General features: G+C 32.4%; 2 protein-coding genes across 2 annotated transcripts; one reads left to right on the plus strand and one right to left on the minus strand.

The window, feature by feature from the left end:
- The first annotated feature begins 11179 nt into the window (after positions 1–11179).
- Positions 11180–14960, plus strand: LOC115968068 (FCS-Like Zinc finger 14-like). The gene is made up of 2 exons (XM_031087267.1): positions 11180–12076; positions 14327–14960. The coding sequence occupies exons 1-2, from the start codon at positions 11514–11516 to the stop codon at positions 14484–14486; spliced, it is 723 nt and encodes a 240-aa protein (XP_030943127.1). The 5' UTR covers positions 11180–11513; the 3' UTR covers positions 14487–14960.
- Positions 14705–17377, minus strand: LOC115968067 (probable pectinesterase/pectinesterase inhibitor 46). Its single transcript, XM_031087266.1, has one exon. The coding sequence runs from the start codon at positions 17123–17125 to the stop codon at positions 15404–15406; it is 1722 nt and encodes a 573-aa protein (XP_030943126.1). The 5' UTR covers positions 17126–17377; the 3' UTR covers positions 14705–15403.
- Positions 17378–19042: the final 1665 nt, after the last annotated feature.

Here is a 19042-nt window from a genome sequence, read left to right on the forward strand (position 1 = left end):
TATTTGATATTTTGTAAATTAATCTTAAATTAGGTTGTAACTCCATGCATACACATTGTGCATTTCTTTATATAAAAAATATAATTAAACACATTAAAATTCATTCCTAAGTTGAATATTACTTATGGCCATTTTTATGTTTTTATTAATTTTTTCATTAAAATTTATATTTGAACTAATAAAAAGTTTTGTAAGAAAATTTGGATTAGTTTCGAATTAACTTAAAACAATTTAAAATAGGATATAATTACAAATTTAAAGTTATGCAAAGAAGTATGATATACATTTAATTGATATTTTCAAGTTAAATTCATAAATCTACATGTAAAGACATTTGACATGACACTAGGAATGCAATGACACTTGGCAAAAATTTGAAGCCAATTTAAAATTTAAAGACACTTTGAGGCTATTTGGTTCGATGAAAAAAGTGTTGTATTTTGTTTTCATTTTTGAGACCCACCACTAAAAAACTTGTTTGAATTTGTTATTTGTACTCGGTTTTCATTTCCAGTATCCAGAAAAGTGGGTTTGAATATAGAAAATGAATACAAATTTTTGTCATTTTCATTTCTAGTGGAAATGAATATGGTGATATTTTTGTAAAAAAAAAAAAAAAAAAAAAAAAAAAAACCATAGTTTGTGGGTCCACACACGCAAGTTTTCCTTTATTACCCCCAACAGCTCTCTCTCTTCAGTCTTCACTCTCCCTCTTCTACAGTCTCAAAACTAACAACCACAACACCACTTTCTCTCTTCCCTACTGGGCAAGACCGTTCTCTCTCTCACTCTCTTCTTGGTAAGATCGTTCGTTCTCTCTTTCTCCACACCAAAAAAAGTTCTTATATATATATGTTTTTTTTTTTGTTTTTTTTATTTATTTTATTTTTACATTAAGCCGATTGGGTTTGGTGGTGGGTGTGGGTGTGGGTGTGGTGATGGTAGTGTGGGTTTCTCTCTCTTTCCCTTTATGGATGGTAATGGTGTGGTTGTGCTGTTATGTGTTAGAATATATGTGATTTGATGTTAGGAACATATGTCAATATGTTATGTAATTGGCTAATTCTTTGACATAACGCACTTTACTTATAATTGGGTAGATCTAGGACGTGTTTAATGCTTCAAGAAATAAGGTTTCAAGTTCAAGTGTTAAAACCATGCAAGTCTGTCTAAGAATCAAGTGAGAAAGTGTAGGATTTTAAAACTCGACAGCTAGCATCTATCGAGATTTAAAAAGCTGTGAAGCTCAAAACTCGATAGCTAGCTCGATAGATAGCCTATCTATCAAGGTTTTTGAAACTCAGTTTTTCAGAGCTGATTTTCATCCAATCCGTGAGTATGTGTTTAGACTTTCTTTTCTCACAACCCTAAACATATATAAGAATTGTTTTAAGAGCCGTCATAACTGATGCAACTTAATGCAAAAGTTTTTCACAAGCATATTGTGAACTAGAGACATATGCCCTAGTTCATCTTTCTTTTGAAGAAGCTGCTGTGTTTGTACACCGTAGGGTTTTGTGACCAAGGAGCTTCTTGATCTTCATTGTGTGATGAATTGAAGAACTTTGTAGCCAACATCTTTCTCAAGTTGGTGATTAAGTCGCATACTGGGATCCACGTAATTGGTTAGTCACATACTAGGAGTTGCGCATTGAAAATGAGATATTTTCACTACAGAACAAGTCCAATTGGGTATTGGGGTAAGAGTTCAACTGTAGGTTGGTATAAAGTACTGGGGTTCCTTTACTTGTAACCGCTTATTTTGATAACTGTGAATTCTCGGGAGTGGTGACCTAAAAATCATCCAGTGGGGTTTTTGCCGTATAGGTTTTCTCCATTCATAAACAAATCACCATGTCAATTTATTTTCTGCTGCATACTTAGTTTAATTGGTGATTTGTTTGTACTACCATGCATCTTCCATGTTAGATTGATTAATTAATAAACTTGACTAATTAATCAATTAATTCATCACAAGGGGTCAATACATTCTTGGCCTATCATTATGGGTTTGGATTTGATGGTGGTGATGGTGATGGAGGTAGATTCTGATGGACTTGGTTTTTGTTTTACCGTTGGTGTGGGTGTTGTGTTGAATTTTTAATTGAAATATATATATATATATAAACAAAAAGTAGACCAGAAAATTTGTGCCAAACATAAAATGAGTACATGATTTGAGAAAGAGAAAATGAGTACATAAAATGAAAAGTGAAAATGAATACACATCCAACATGAACCAAACAACACCTTAGCATTAGAGTAGCAGGCAATTAGAAGGACACTTAGCGCAAAATTGAAACGCAATTAAAATATAATTTGGATTATTGATTGAGTTTCTCCTATAATATATTATGGGACCGACTAAAGGCTGCCCTTAGTGAATTTGTTACGAACCATTTAAAAAAAAAAAATTATACCACTTTTATGGGAAATTAAATTTTTTTCAAAATATCAACTTTTTTTTTCTTTTCTAATAAAAATTTTCTTAAAATTGTTCACTAACAAATACCCTTAGGGAATCTATTAACAAAATCCATATATTATTACTGGGTTATAACTTGTGCTAATTCTAAAAAGAAGGGGTTGTAACTTGTGCTTAATTATACATGGAAATATTGAACAATAGTGATGATGGTGATGTTGTCTTACTTGGGTGAGTGAGGTAGTTATTATAAATGAGTCACTTAACACAAAAATTTTAAAATTTTAAAATAAGCACTTGATGCAAAAATAAACTACACATGTGTGTGTCTATATATATAGAGAGAGAGATAGCCAAATTTGAGAGAAAATCCAATTAAATCTCAAATTGAAGTATAATTTTATGTCATGTGTCTCATCTAATTTTATTAATTTTGATGCAACTATTTACTAAACTACAAAACAGAGGAGTTCAATTAAATTTTTTTAATTTTTTTTTTTTTTTGGTGCTAAATGGGTTATTAAGTAAGAAAACCATAGAATTAAAATTCATAAACCTTAAACAAACCATCATCATTGATTCATTATTATTATTATTATTATTATTATACAAATAGTGGTTGGACAAACTAAAATTGAGAATTTTATGGATAACAATTTAAATGATTTTTTTATTCATTTCAAATAAAATTATATTTATTTTATTAATAACTATTTCTATATTTTCAAATATACAATCATTATATATATATATATATATATTATAAATTTGGTAAAATTTTAATACACATTTTATTATACTTATTTGTAAATATATCCCATGCATATGTATGAGTCACAAACTAGTTTCAATTAAGTCAAAACTTTTTACCAAGTAGCTCAATTTTGACTTTTGTTCTTGAAGAGCTTAGAAACATAAATTCTATTCTAGATTGGTTCCATATAGTTGATTTATTAAATTTTCAAAAATTAAACAAACCAAATTTAAACACTATACTAAGTTAGGTTTATTTTTTTACAACCTTATTTTTTGGTGAGTTATGAGTGCTCATACTTAAGAATTTTTTTTTTAGACAGCTCATATTTAAGATTTATTCCCTCTCATGATTGTAAATGTTATTCTCTGCACGTGACAACATACGAGTAAATGACTACACACCTTTTTCTACCTCTCTTCTTTCTTTGTTTCTTTCTCTCTCACATTTTTTTTTAACTTTATGGATGATGGTTTTCTTCTTAAAAATTATAAATGAGAAGAAAAAGGAAAAAGAAAAAGAAAAAGAAAAAGAAAAAGAAAAAGAGAGAGAATAAAAGAAAAGAAACAAAGGCCGGTCCTTGCCTAGGTAATTTCAAAATGGTATGTCATACAATAGAAAATGATATGTCATCAATAAAATTCATAATATTTATGTTGATATGCTTTTGGTGTAAAATTACATGTCATACAATAAATTTTTCTCTAATACCTAAAGATTCTAAACTATTGATTTATTAAATTTTAAATTGTTTTACTCATATATACAATAGCAAATCAAAGGTTGAGATTAAAAGTTTCAAAAATCACTTTTAATCTCGAACCTTGAATAAATTTTTTTAAAACTTTTTACTATTTTATTTTTTACACTATTTTTTAACCTTTTTTTTTTTCCCAATGGTTAATTGCATGGTGCAATGGAATAACAATCCTTTTTTTTTTTTTTTTGAGTAAAATAACAATCCCATGTTGCATTTTAATCCCATAATCATATAATCATTATACGTTTCTAATCATAAAATATTGTACAAATTACTCATTAAAAAAAATTATTGTACAAATTGGATGAAAAAAAAAATATTATAAGTGATATGATCCCCATTATACGTATGCCAATTGTATATGTGCTATATTGCTATATGAGGCATGCTTGGCATATAGGCTACAATCAGCATGCTTGGCATATAGGCTACAATCATTTTTAAAAAAATTGCTTGTATGCTGGACTCTAATAAAAATGGAATCTAGTAACATAATGTTGTGAAATGATGGAAATATATATAAAACAAAGTAAAAGGAACAAGAAATATATATTGATAAACTCTTATATTCAAGTGGTCATCTATAATTCTTTTGATCTCTCTTAGATGTGTACAATAACAGTAAAGTAATCCCACATATATATAGGACCTAAGAATGTTTGTAGACTTTATGGGATAAGGTTGTAATAATGAGTACACTTATTGATATATATCTCCTCTATAGGCTTTATACATTATACATTTCACCCTTTACACATCCCAAGTAAGCTTTTCATTGTCCAATGTTTACACATTCCAATCAGACTTTATTTCTAACACTCCCCTTTAGATGACCACTTTCTAAGAATATGCCTCGTTAAAACCTTGCCAAATAAAAACCCTGTGGGAAAAAAAATTTTGGCTAAGAAAAAATAGTACAATATTCTTGTATAACTTCTAGTGCCTTAGGATTGCCTCATTAATACCTTGCAAAGGAAAACTCAGTGGAAAAAAACCTTAGCGAAAGAAAAAGAATACAATCAGCACACATCCTTTAGAAAATTTACTCTCCCTCATGAGTATATAGAATTTCCATTTTTCATGGTAAAAATATCCTTAAGTCGACGCATGCCAATGTTGTGCACCATCTTCTTAAAAGTCGCAATTGGTAATGGCTTAGTGAACATATCAGCTAATTATCACATGATCATATCTGCTTAACATCAATATCACCACTCTTTTGGAGCTCATGTGTATAAAAGAATTTTGGTGCAATATGCTTGTTTCTATCGCCCTTGATATATCCTCCCCTAATTTGAGTGATACAAGCAGCATTATCTTCGTATAATATCGTTGGACTTTTTATGATTGATGATAATCCACAGTTCTCACAAATATGTTGAATTACCGATCTCAACCAAACACGTTTACGACTCGCTTCATGAATTGCGATAATCTTTGCATGATTTAAGGAAGTAGCAGAAATTGTTTGCTTAACAGATCTCCATGAAATATCAATATTTCCATAAGTAAATAAATATCCTGTTTGTGATCGGCCTTTGTGTGGATTAGAAAAGTAACCTACATCAACATATCCAACTAACTGTGGTTTTGATCCATTTGGATAAAATAATCCCAAATTAGTAGTCCCACAAAGATAACGTAAAATATGCTTAATTACATTCCAATGTCTTTGAGTTGGTGCAGAATTATACATTGCTAGTAAGTTAACTGCAAATGCTATATTAGGTCGTGTGTAATTTGCAAGATACATCAAAGAACCAATTGCACTAAGATATGGTACTTCAGGACCAAGAGTTTCTTCATCATCTTCTTGTGATTGAAATGGATCATTCTTGACATTAAGTGACCGACCCACCATTGGAGTGCTCAAAGGATGAGCTTTATCCATGTAAAATTGCTTCAGGACTTTTTCTGTGTACGTTGATTGATGAACAATAATTCCATTTGGAAGATGTTCAATTTGCAGGCCAAGATAAAAAAATTTCTTACCAAGATCTTTCATTTCAAATTCATTCTTTAAACAATTTGCTGTTTTTGTTAACTTTTCTGGAGTCTCTACAAGATTTAAATCATCAACATATACTGCAACAATAGCAAATCCGGATTCTGATTTTTATTATTATTTTTTTTGGATTAAAACACATGGACAAATTGAATTATTCTCAAATTCTTCTTTCAAAAGATATTCACTGAGGCGATTATACTACATGCGTCTGGATTGCTTTAATCCATATAAGGATTTTTGTAGCTTGATAGAATACATACTTCGGGATGTAGGATTATATGTTTCAGTCATTTTATATCCTTCAAGAATTTTCATGTAGATATCATTATCTAATGATCCATACAGATATGCTATAACAACATCCATTAATCGCATATCCAAATTTTCTTTTGCTACCAAGCTAATCAAAAATCTGAATGTAATTACGTCCATTACAGGAGCATATGTTTCTTCATAATCAATACCAGGTCTCTGCGAGAAACCTTGTGTTACAAGTTGCGCTTTGTACCTTATAATTTCATTTTTCTCATTTCGCATACGTACAAATACCCATTTGTATCCAACAGGCATTAGACCTTTAGGTGTTCAAACTACAGGTCCAAAAACTTCACGTTACTTAGTGAATTTAATTTTGCTTGAATCGCCTCTTTCCACATTGGCCAATCATTTCTATGTTGACATTCATCAACGGTTTGTGGTTCATATTCATTATCATTACTTCTGGTAATATCAAGATCAACTTTATATGAAAATATGTTGTCGACAACAATTTTATTTCTATCCCATATTTCTCTTGTATGTATATAATGTATCGAGATCTCGTTATTTTCAGGTACCTAATCCTCTTCAGTGGATAACTCTTCAAGAGGTTTATTTTCAAGAGATTTTTGTTCGTAAGTTTTGGATAGATCAATTATTTCTGTAGCCTGTTTCCTGGGTATAGCCTCTTTATGGGCTGTAACTTGTTTTTCTTGTACTTTTCTCTTCCGAAGAATTTTATCTTTAACACCGATAGGTCTTCCACACTTCAGGTGTGGCTTTGATTCATTTGCTGCTATATTAACTGATTTTCCTACAGGGACTTTAATCCGTATTGGAGTATTAGCAGCTGAAATGTGAGATTTCACTATTTTCTTATTGTCGGTGAATACATCCAGTAATTGATTTGCAATTACTTGCAAATGAATAATCTTTTGAACTTCCAGTTCACATTGATTTGTACGAGGATCAAGATGAGAAAACGTCGAAACATTCCAAGTAATCTCATGTCGTGCTTCAGGCAACGACTTTTCTCCCCCTAATGGTGGGAAGATTGTTTCATTAAAATGACAATCCTTAAAACATGCCTTAAAAACATCACCAATTAGAGGTTCAAGATATCTAATGATAGATGGGGAATCAAAACCCGTATAAATTCCAAGTCTACGTTGAGAACCCATTTTAGTGCGTTGTAAGGGTGTAATAGGTACATATGCAGCACAACCAAATGTGTGCAAGTGAAAAATATTTGGTTGTTGGCCAATTACGAGTTGCAATGGTGAGAATTTATGATAAGCAGTTGGCCTAATGCAAACTAATGATGCAGTTTGTAAAATAGCATGACCCCAAGTAGAAAGTGGTAATTTTGATTTCATAAGCAAAGGTCGAGCAATAATTTGAAGTCTCTTGATAAGTGATTCAGCTAAACCATTTTGAGTATGTGTATGGGCAACAGGATGTTCAACATCAATTCCAATTGACATACAATAGTCATTAAAAGCTTGAGATTTGAATTCACCAGCATTATCTAAATGAATTTTCTTAACTGGATAATCAGGAAATTGTGCTTGCAACCTAATTATTTGAGCAAGAAGCCTAGCAAATACAACATTTCTAGTAGAAAGTAAACATACATGTGACCATCTGGTTTGATGCATCAATTAAAACCATAAAATACTTGAATGGACCACAAGGTGGGTGTATTGGTCCACATATATCACCTTGAATTCTTTCTAAGAAAGATGGATACTCAACAATAATCTTTGAATGTGCTGGCTTGGTAATTAATTTATCTTGAGAACATGCACTACATGGATAATCACTAGATAAAAGAATCTCCTAGTTCTTTAAGGGATGTCCATGAGAGTTTTCAATAATTCGATGCATCATTATTGATCCTGGATGACCAAGACGATCATGCCAAAGCATAAAAACCTTTGGGTCTGAACACTTCTAGTGTATTGCAACATTTGTTTCAACTATTTTCATTGTAGTATAATATAACCCAAAAGAGAAAATAGATAGTTTTTCTAATATGAGCTTTTGGCCCAATACTATTAAAGTAATATAAAGAAATTCTTTACTGCCTTCGTTATTGGTTTCAATATGATAACCATTATGATGTATATCCTTAAAGTTGAGTAAATTTCTGCTTGATTTAGAAGAATACAAAGCATCATCAATACAAAGTTTTGTACCCTATGGCAACATGATAATCGCTCTTCCAGAGCCTTCAATTAAGTTTAATGAAATTGACATGGTATTGACATTGGCTTTGCATAATTTTAAATTTCGAAAATATTTTTTTATCTTTAAGGATCGTATGAGTTGTTGCACAATTTGCTAGACAAAAATCTTCTCTATTCATCTTGGAATTGATTTTACTAGTATGACCCAAGCATCTTGATATATGTAAAACATAAATTAAACTTTATTACTTTAACATAAATAAAACATATCAAATACTTATTACAATACCATAATATAATGAAAGACATAATTAATTGGTATGGACATTTCCATCACCAATCATACTTATTAAAATATGATAATATAATAAAAGAAAATAATTAATTGGTATGGACATTTCCATCACCAATCAAATTATCAAATTTTCCATCAACATCCTTAAAGAAATCAGAGACATCAAAATGAGTCATATCCACTCCATTTGGAAAATGAAGATAATTCATAGGATCTTTAGGATCATTATGATTAGCAAAGTTCGTTTCAATTCCCTTTTCCTTTTATTTTATGGAGGCTTGGTACAAATCTACCAAATGTTTAGGAGTACGACAAGTACGTGACCAATGACCTTCCATTCCACACCTATAACACTTATTTTCATGACCCTTTGATGGTTTTCAGCAATAGCTCATTATTTTGTTCAGCCATTAGAAGATTAAACATTAGTTCATAACACTTTATGAACATATGCATTCGATATTGCTACTGCAGGAGCACATTCAAAACATGATATATGTGTCTTCTATTATATAATTTTAATTGTGGGCTAATTTTAAAGTGCCAAATTAATTCACTTGCACCTTTAGTTTATTATAACTTTAGTCATACTGAGCTTTTAGGATGATCAAGTTCTTCTAGAACTTGTAATTCTCCTAAGGAGTCTTTTATAGTAAAGTACATAGTTTTTATGTAAATAATAACAAATAAAAATTATTGCTTTTGAATAATCCTTCTAAAATACTCTGTTGCCACAATAATATCTTCAGGATTTATTACATCAACATAGATCTCATCAAGATTCATTGCTTCCAAATGAATCTTAGTATCAAGGATCCATGATAAGAAATGATTGCCTAAGATTTCAAGGGCAACAAATTCAAGCTTTGTAAGGTTTGACATTTATATCAAATATATAATTACGTAAGTAATTAAGTAAACAAACATTTTATCATACAAAATTCTAATGAAAGAATGCAACATAGACATATATATTCAAAGTTGATTCATACACGGTACATATAACTATTATTAAGTTGCTTTATCACAAACCATTTTTAACAAAATATTTTTAATCAATTAAATGTGAATCTCATAAAGTGCATCTCATAACAATATATAACAATAGAATAACGTGAATCTCATAAAATTTTTAATCAATTAAAAATCACTAAAATTATGAGCATAAAACATAAAGACAAACAAATAGGATAATTATTAATTCATTAAAAAGAAAACTTACAGTGAGTTGAGAAAATTACACAAATAATCTTTGATGTTTGAAGAATAATGGGATTACAACTTCCTTTCGAAATTGGGTAGAGACTCGTGCTGATAACATGTTGTGAAATGATGGAAATATATATAAAACAAAGTAAAAGGAATAAGAAATATATATTGATAAACTCTTATATTCAAGTGGTCATCCACAATTCTTTTGATCTCTCTTAGATGTATACAATAATAGTAAAGTAATCCCACATATATATAGGACCTAAGAATTCTTGTAGATTTTATGGGATAAGGTTGTAATAATGAGTACACTTATCGATATACATCTCCCCTATAGGCTTTATACATTATACATTTCACCCTTTACACATCCCAAGTAACCTTTTCATTGCCCAAAGTTTACACATTCCAATTAGAATTTATTTCTAACACATAAAATATTTTTTGGTATAACAATTAGGGAGTAAGAAATTATACTGAAAGGAAGAAAAAGTTGAATTACATAGGAAAAGACACAAATAATCTATAATGAATTAATAATTGCAAAGGAATCTCAAAAACTTGAAAGGAACATGATTGGTGTTTTAGTCTAATGATAAAGAACTATCATCAGGAGCGGATGCCATAGATTGAAAATCTCTAAAAAAAAAAAAAGAAAAAAAAGAAAGAAACATGATTAAACAAATTTTCGGAGAGATTTTAAGAAGTCGAAAAAAAAAAAAAAGAAAAAAAAAGGAAAGAAAGATGAAAATGACAACCACAAGCCACAACATTATTGCCATGTTATTCATTCAAACAATTATTATTATTGTTATATATATATTGTTATTAATAAGTTGTTATTGACTTTACTCTGCTCATCGGTGGCACAATTTTATAGTCTATCATTCATAATTTGTTTTCTTTTTTTTTAGACGCCGTATATTTCTCAGTAATGATTACCTTTTATTATTATGTTAATATGCGAGTTGGTTTTAGTATAAAAGAGATTATTTTTGTCATCCGATCAAGACGGCAATTAGTGTTTGGCATAGATGAAATTCCGAGCCTAAATTTCGTATGTATTATAAAACTTATTAACTGAGTTAACTGGAACCATCAATTGAGTTAACTAAAATCTGTTTATAATCTAATTTCTCTCTACTCCCATTCATTATGAAAAAAATTGTGAAAAATGTATTGTATGTAGAATTTATACACATTTTTTAATAGAATCGTATTGTACCTAACGTATTGCAATTATTATTCATTATTCAATATTATGACCCAAAAAAAAAAAAAAAAAGCAATTATTATTACAAACAAACTGTTTATATTCCACCTCTCAAAACCACAGGCGTTGGAGATCAGAGGAGAGCTGAAAGGTGCTCTCTCTGTCTCTCTCTCTCTCTGTCTCTCTCTCTGCTTGCTTATACATCACTCTGAGAGTCTCTGTGATGCTCTGTGTGGTATAATCTCAATGTTGCCTAGACCTGAAAACAGTGAAAACTCTTTCTCTCTCTCTTTCTTTAATCAGAAAGCTAAAAACTTGCTCTGAATTAAAACAAGTTCTTAACTTTTTCACCAAAATTGTGGATTCTGAGGGACACCCAGTTGCCAATTTTCCATAAAAATGGAGAATTCACAACCAAAAAAGAAACCCACTCTAAATCTTTCCATTTTCACTACTCTCTCAGAGTCTTTCTCTTTACCAAGTCCCTCCAACAAATCTCCAAGGAATTTTGTCCAGGGAGGTGTGGTTGGGCTTGGCATAGTGGCTGCCATGACTGATTTGACCCACCAAACTAAGCATGATGTAACACCAGCACCACCTATACCAATCCCCATAGTGTCCTCTGCCAAAGCTGCTACTGCTAATTTCAAAGGCAGGCTCAGTGATTTGGCTTTTGAGGATGAGGTGGATGAATTGTCTGAGAGCTATACTTGTGTGATATCTCATTTGGGGACCAAGCTTGAGAAACGTGTCTATTTTGATGAAAAGCTTGATGGGGTTGTTGGTTGTGGTGGTGGTGGTGGTGGTGATTGTTGTGTGGTGAGTGATGGAAGGATAGGAGTGTTCTCTGCCTCTCCTGTCAATTTTGGTGATGCCTATATGGGGATTTGGACTGCTGATTTTCTTAGCTCTTGCTACCTTTGCAAGAAGCAGCTTCATGGACTGGATATTTTCATGTACAGGTACAAAAAATTACTTACTGTTTTTGTTGGGGGGGTTGTAATTGTTGTGAATGATCTGTGACTTGTGTGTCTTTTGGTTGGAGTCTGATTTGCTTTTCAAATTCAGTTCTTGAATTGATTTTCTATAAATGATTGATTCACTTTAGGTTGAAGCCAGTGCAAATACACTTTGGAAGCATGTTTGAATTTTTGAATTATGGTTGTTGTTTGGTTGATTCTTGATATGTTTTTATTTGGAATCTTTGTGTTTCAAATGGTTTTATGGCCCATATGAAGTTTGTTGGCTTTGTATTTGTTAGAATTATGGTTAAATAATTAAATTCACCATTTCCTAATAGGCAATAGTAATAGCTTAAGCTTTTGGGACAATTGGTAATTCATTAGTATATCTAGTTCTTGAATGGAAATATATAGATGCAGATATTTAGTGATGAGTGAATCTGTTAACTGGTTCTTATTATATAACACATTTTTGTTTTTGTTTAGCCTTTGAAATAGAGTGGAGGGTCCGGTTGTTGATTTCTTGGAACTTTATTATTGTTTTTCATGTTTAGAGTCTAGTCTTTGGGTACAGGCTGTTCTGATGATTATGTAAATGGTTTGGTGCTCTTTGAGATCCTTGTCAGTGGTCTCAACAGAAGTGCGTATTAGAAACAGAAACTTTTTTCCCTGTGATAATTTTTATGGGAGATATTTGAATGATAATACCATTAATAGAACATGTATAGGTTTCTAGTTGGTAGTCCATTCAGAAATTGTAAACCTCAAATTGTTGTCAGATTGTATTATGGCCCTTTAAATCCTAGGCATTCATTTGGCTTGACTGGCTAAATTTTCTAAGTTCTAACCTAGTCACTCTGCTGATACTTTATCAGAAATCTTTCTTCATAAATGTATATCAGCATGGCCATCTCTTGCAGATCTAGAATAAATTTTTATTATTGCTTAATTTTCTATCTTCTAGGCTGCACATATATCATAGGAGTAACCAGGATGATTAGTTCTAAATGTGCTTCTCTTCATTTGGGACAACAAAATGGACACAGATGTGTATGTTGATGTAGGTTCTGCAGTCCCCATGGCTGCTATCTTGCTATAAGAATATCAATAAAGAAAATCTCTTCAATTTTGTAGAAATGTACGTTGGGATTTGGCCCATTCTATATCAACCATTTGATAAGCCATTATTATGCCTCATTCTTTTGTTGTAATTATGAAAAGAAACAAGTGAGATGCAATTCCATTTGATGATTGCATGTCAAGCCTATATCAAGGGCCAATTGCTATGAGAAATAGGACCCAAGTAATTCCATCACAGAAAATATTGAGAAAGTTAGGGGTTTCCAAAATGGCTTTCAGAGTTTGCATTTTGGAATAATTCAGTCAAGGTTTGGATGCAGCTGTTTCCTTAATATAGACTTTCAAGTTGTTTCCTCAGTGGGTCTTAAACCCATGACCTCATCATCCATCCCATTATTGTGGGAGGAAAAAGTACAGTTGAGCTATTACAGTCAACTGCTCAAGAGTCAATAATCTTTCAATTGAATATTGGTATTTTGATTATTACCATTTACCCGATCCTTGGTGGAAGAAAGAGACCATTAAGTGTATTCTTGCAAACCAACTGATCTTCTAATGATTTCAGTTAGGTGCTTAGGCCTCTCAAGAACTGATTCACAGCCACTGATTAGTGTTATTATTTTTCAAATATTTCGTTGATTTACAATTGTTCATTTATTTTATCAAGTGTATTCTCTTCTATTATACATGAGGCATGCAGGTTTTCTTGTAATTTTTTACTTGATTTTATGGATTGTTTAAGTATTCGGTTGTAATCTTTAGGAATCTCTTCCTTCAGAACTTTCCTTTTAGTGTACTGATAAAATTCTTTGTTATTTAACCAAAAAAAAAAAAAGATTGTAGTTGGCCACCTTTTGTCAGTTGTGACTATAAATTTAGTTTGGTGGGATTTTGGTGTTTGTAATTGCATTGGTTGTTATGTGGTTCACAACACAAGTTAGCAGTCCTTTTCCCCCGACCTCCCCCCCTTGGCCTCATTGTATTTAAGATATTTGATGATATAGTGGAGTGCTCAGATGATATTGTTTGCTTCTGTATGTGGTGTTGATTCTCTTGGGTTTATCATTGAAAATTCAAACCCTGGAGATATTTTTGGAGTCAAAATTTAGCACCCTCTCAACCCACCCTTCATAGAGTTTTCACTGATAAAGCATTTATGGACCTTTGCAGAGGGGAGAAGGCATTTTGCAGTGCTGAGTGCCGGGACAAACAGATTAGAAGTGAAGATTATAAAGAGAAGTTCGCATCTGGAGCACTGAAGCCCCTTGATTACTCCGTGTCTCCCTGCTCCGGTCCACTGATGTTTTTTGCTGGGGTTGTTGCGGCGTAGAAAATTTTACGATTCTTATATAAGTAAATAAAATGAAAGTAAAGAACGTGGAAGCTTGTCCAAATAAACTGTTATCACCGGCACAATAAACTATAGACAAAAAAAAAAAAATGAGAGAGAGAGGGTTTGAACAAGTAGTTTCTGTATCCCTGATTGCATGAAAATTTCTTAGGATGGGAGATATTTTGATGAATAGAAACTTCTTTTTGAACCATTAGAGGGAAACATATCTAGATTTGTATTTTGAGAACATTATAGTAATCATTCTATTATCAGTACCCGATACTTTTAACTCTCAATGTATTATTGTCAAGTTTGAGAAGCAGATATCTTTCTGTTTCCATGACTTTTAAGACTAGGGTGGTCCATCACTTAAAAAAGCCAAAGTCGATATTGACAGAATTGGCATATTTAGCTGCCACTAGTTGCTTAATGGTGGGCGTATAATGTATGGATGCAGTTTTTTCTTTTTAACTTTTTTGTTTATTTGTTCTTGTTAGATATTTAAAGTCTTGTTTTTTTCTATGTGCAATTAATTTTACTTTAACCAACTATTTTTTTGTTTGATGGACTTTAACCAACTTTTAGTAAATAAGCATATTAAAAATTAGCAAAGAGATCAAAGTGAAAATAATATGTTAGGAGAAAGTCTTTCGAATACAACTAAAGGGACCCAGTTAGTTTTTTGAATTTGATCTGCAAAAAAAAAAAGGTCAGATCTTGCATTGCTTGTTCTTTCCAATTTTGTCAAATGTGTAATGTGCTGTCTATTTTGATAGACTGTCTTAAGATGGATAAAAGAACCATACAGCTGAATAGAAAAAAAAAAAACCATATGAATTCCTTTGTTTTTCAGTTAGTGAAACCACATATATATGCATCACATTGCTATTTTCCTTACATGAAATGTACCACAGTCACAGACCTGATTTGTAGGGAACACCTGCAGCCTGGATCCATTTATCCCCTTTGATGAATGAACTCACTGTGAATTTGCTGGCTTGGTGGCTGGTCATGTTCTTCACCCCCTTCCATTGGACTCTATCCTTTGTTGATGAACCGGGTCCATAATTTTGAAACTCACTGTAAAATATGGTGTCTGGAGCTGATGTGCCTACCCATGGCAACCATCCACTGGAGTCAATGAGACTCCCCAAACTGTTACCTATATATACGGTTGTGGAGTAATTCTTCCAAGGCCTTCCAAGGTATGTTTGGCAGCTCAAGTTCGCATATCCATATGGGAAAATGGTACAATTCTGGATTGAGATTCCAGTGTTCTGATTTGGGTCAAACTTGCCTTGTGCTGTGATGGTATTTTGCTGGCCAAGTAAAGGCTCTTTAAGCAGTATGTTGCAGTTTTGAAACACCACTGCTGAGTTTCCAAAGATGAAATCAACTGTCCCTGTGATATTGCATTCACTGTAGAATTGCCTGTTGGTATGTGCATAGAGGCTGTCCTGAAATGCATCGATAAAACACCGGTAAAAGATGGAATGGTCCGAGTCTGACAATAAGGCCACTGCCTGATGCTTGATTGCACCTGCAATGTTCCTGAACCCCATGTCTATAGCAATGAAGCCCTTGCCAGTTACAGCAAATGTAGCTGTTGAAAATGTTGGAGTCCCATCAATATTATTGAGGCTACCGTATACAACTGTATCATTCATCCCATCACCAACCATCACAATGTTCCATTTGTTCTTATTGACCTTTACGTTTTCATAATACGACCCTTTCTTCACATAGATTACAAACCTGTTTGTGCTTTTATCTGGGACAGCAGTAAGGGCAGCACTTACATTTTTGTACTGGCCAGAACCATCTTGTGCCACAATGTTGTTGGCCTGCTTCTTCACGTCCCAAGTTTGAAGTAGCTTCCTATCCTTAGGATTCAGCCACTTTGGATCGTCATAGTGCCCTGTAAAACTCATTAGCCGTCTAAGCTTTAAAGAGCTCTCTACATTTGAAATCCATGATATGATGGCAAGGCAGTTGCTAGTTAGTTCAGTAGAATTCTGTAGCCAATTGGTAATGCTGGTCTTAACTGTTGCACTTGCAGTCTCAAAGCCCTCTTTGCATGTATCCTGGTAAGTACCTGCCGAACTCAGCCAAGTTTTGAGATCATCAGCAGCTTCTAGCAATGTTAATGAGCCAGAGGACAATACCATATTGAGATGATCCAATGCTAGGCTCAAAAGCTGGACACAATTTTCCCAGGCTACGACAGTTGTGTTGTCAGTGCTACCATTAAAATCATTGTGATCCGAGAAGTATTGAGCAACTTTAGACAATTCATTCATGGCCACTTGGGTTGCCAACTTGAAGATGTCCTCAGGCTGAACGTGGCTTGTGTTATTTAGTGGAGAAAGGCTGCTGTAACAAGTATTTGGGTACAAGGTAAGGTCACAAACGGCTTTAATAGAAGGAGCTGAAGACTGAGAAGTACCACCACTTTGAGAATTTTCTCTGGAACTATGAGAAGTTCCAAGCACTGCAGCCACTATAACACAAACAAGAATTATGGAGGATATGCTTATGATGGTGACTCTCTTTTGGGTCTTCTGACGAGCTTCAAGCTTTAATTGCTCAGCTTCATCAATTTTGCCATAGGTTTTGAAGGAAGACATGTTTATCATTTCGTCTATGTTTTTTGCTCTCACATTAGGGGTATGGTGGTTGGGTAGAGCCTTCTTTAGATATATAGAAGCAAGAATATGTAGAACGTGCCAGGCATTATTCTCCTAGGTAAGTATTTTGAAGGTTCAACTATTGGAGTGCTTATCATGTTGAAGCATCATAGATTTGACCACTTGGGTGCTCTTGGTGTAGGATATCTGATATCTCTTACCAGCAAAGAAAAATAAAATAAAGCTAAATCTTCTTGTTTATATGCCATTAAAATATAAATGGTCATGGGATTGGTTTTATTTTTCATATCCAGCAAAGAGCATTAGTTCATTTGAGTAAATAAATAAACAGTGAAAGCTGTTGGAGTATCATAGACACGGTTTTGGAAATAGATACGCTTTCTCTCCAGCAGGTTGTAGATCACAATATCATTCTCTCACAAAGTCTTCTGTGGATGTCCAATACATCATAAAAAGGTTGGTTCATTTTGGAAAACAGATCTCACATTAGCTGGATATTTCTCAAAATATATTGAGACATCTTCAACTTAGAAGATAATTAACATTTTTTGAAATATAAAAAATGGTATAGGACAAAAAAACATAGGACTAGTTTATGACATTTTTTACCTAGGATGCTTGAATTATTAGTTGTTAATAAAACGAAGAGAGAGAAGAACAAGAACATGATTTTTCTTTTTTTAGTTTTTATACTATGAAAAACTCTATATTTATGTATAGAGATGGGTTTAAGTTACATTCAGTATAACTTCACAAGAACTACACCATTTTTAGATCATAGATTTTTATAAGATCTAACAGTTAAAAAATGTCAACTATCCATGTCATTATTCAACATTTATTATTTATTACTTGTCACACGGTCACACCAGCTAGCCAAATTAATTGTAGAGAATATTATATTACTATTTTATTTTTCTATTTTCTCTCTCTCTAACCTTGCACTGCTATTCCTAACTTTTTGAGTTTAAGATCTTCTTTAGCATGGCCTTGTTTCTTTTATAATACTTACATATTGGTTTTTTGAAGGAAAATGCGTGAAGTTTATCTGAGGGAAAAAGTTCAAACCGAATCCAATCTTTAGAGATAAAGATAAAAATGATCAGCTTGTAAAGGTCAAGATAAGATAAAATTTGTTTTAATTCAAATTCATCTTCTCTACAAATTGATTCAAAGAAAATGTTTTATTCATTAGAAACCCAAAACAAGCCTAATTTTTCTCATGGTTTTAAAAACCGGACCAGAGGTAAAACCGGATTTGCCTCCGATTCTCGATTTTTACTGGTTTTCACCGATTTTACCCTGGTTTTAGGCCTTTTTCCAAACCAAACTGGCCTTCGGTTCCCAGTTCAATCGGTCGGACCGATTGGTCCGGTTTTTAAAACCATGGTTTTTCTTATGAAATTAAGTTTCTCTTTAACATATTAGAGTTGGTGTCGAACTTGTAACGAGCAAAATTCAACTAATGAACTTGTCTTAAAAGACTCATCATGCTGCATATAGAGTTGCTAGGATAACCATTAGCATGGTGCATAAAATTATATGAGATTGCGCTTAAGGTAGAGATGGATGAAAATTTGTAGGTTCACAAGTGCATTTATCCTAAAAAAAGAAAGAAAGAAATAAGAAGAAAGAAAATAAAAAGTTTGACAGACGGTCAATAACACTAGGATATCCTCTAAATTGCATTAGTGACTCTATATTAATGGCACGAGAAATAGTGATTTATCACCGTTAGATCTAATAAGGATTTATGGTCTAAAAAATGCATAACTCTTGTGAAATTACGGCCGGTATAACTTGAACTCGTCTTGTATGTATATGTAAGTTTGTATTAAGAGATTAAGAGAGAGAGAGAGAGAGAGAGAGATATACAAGAGAGAGTTGACCTAGAGGTCCCTTGAT

The sequence above is a fragment of the Quercus lobata genome, chromosome 11 (genome assembly GCF_001633185.2).
Source record: "Quercus lobata isolate SW786 chromosome 11, ValleyOak3.0 Primary Assembly, whole genome shotgun sequence".
Classification (NCBI taxonomy): Eukaryota; Viridiplantae; Streptophyta; class Magnoliopsida; order Fagales; family Fagaceae; genus Quercus; species Quercus lobata.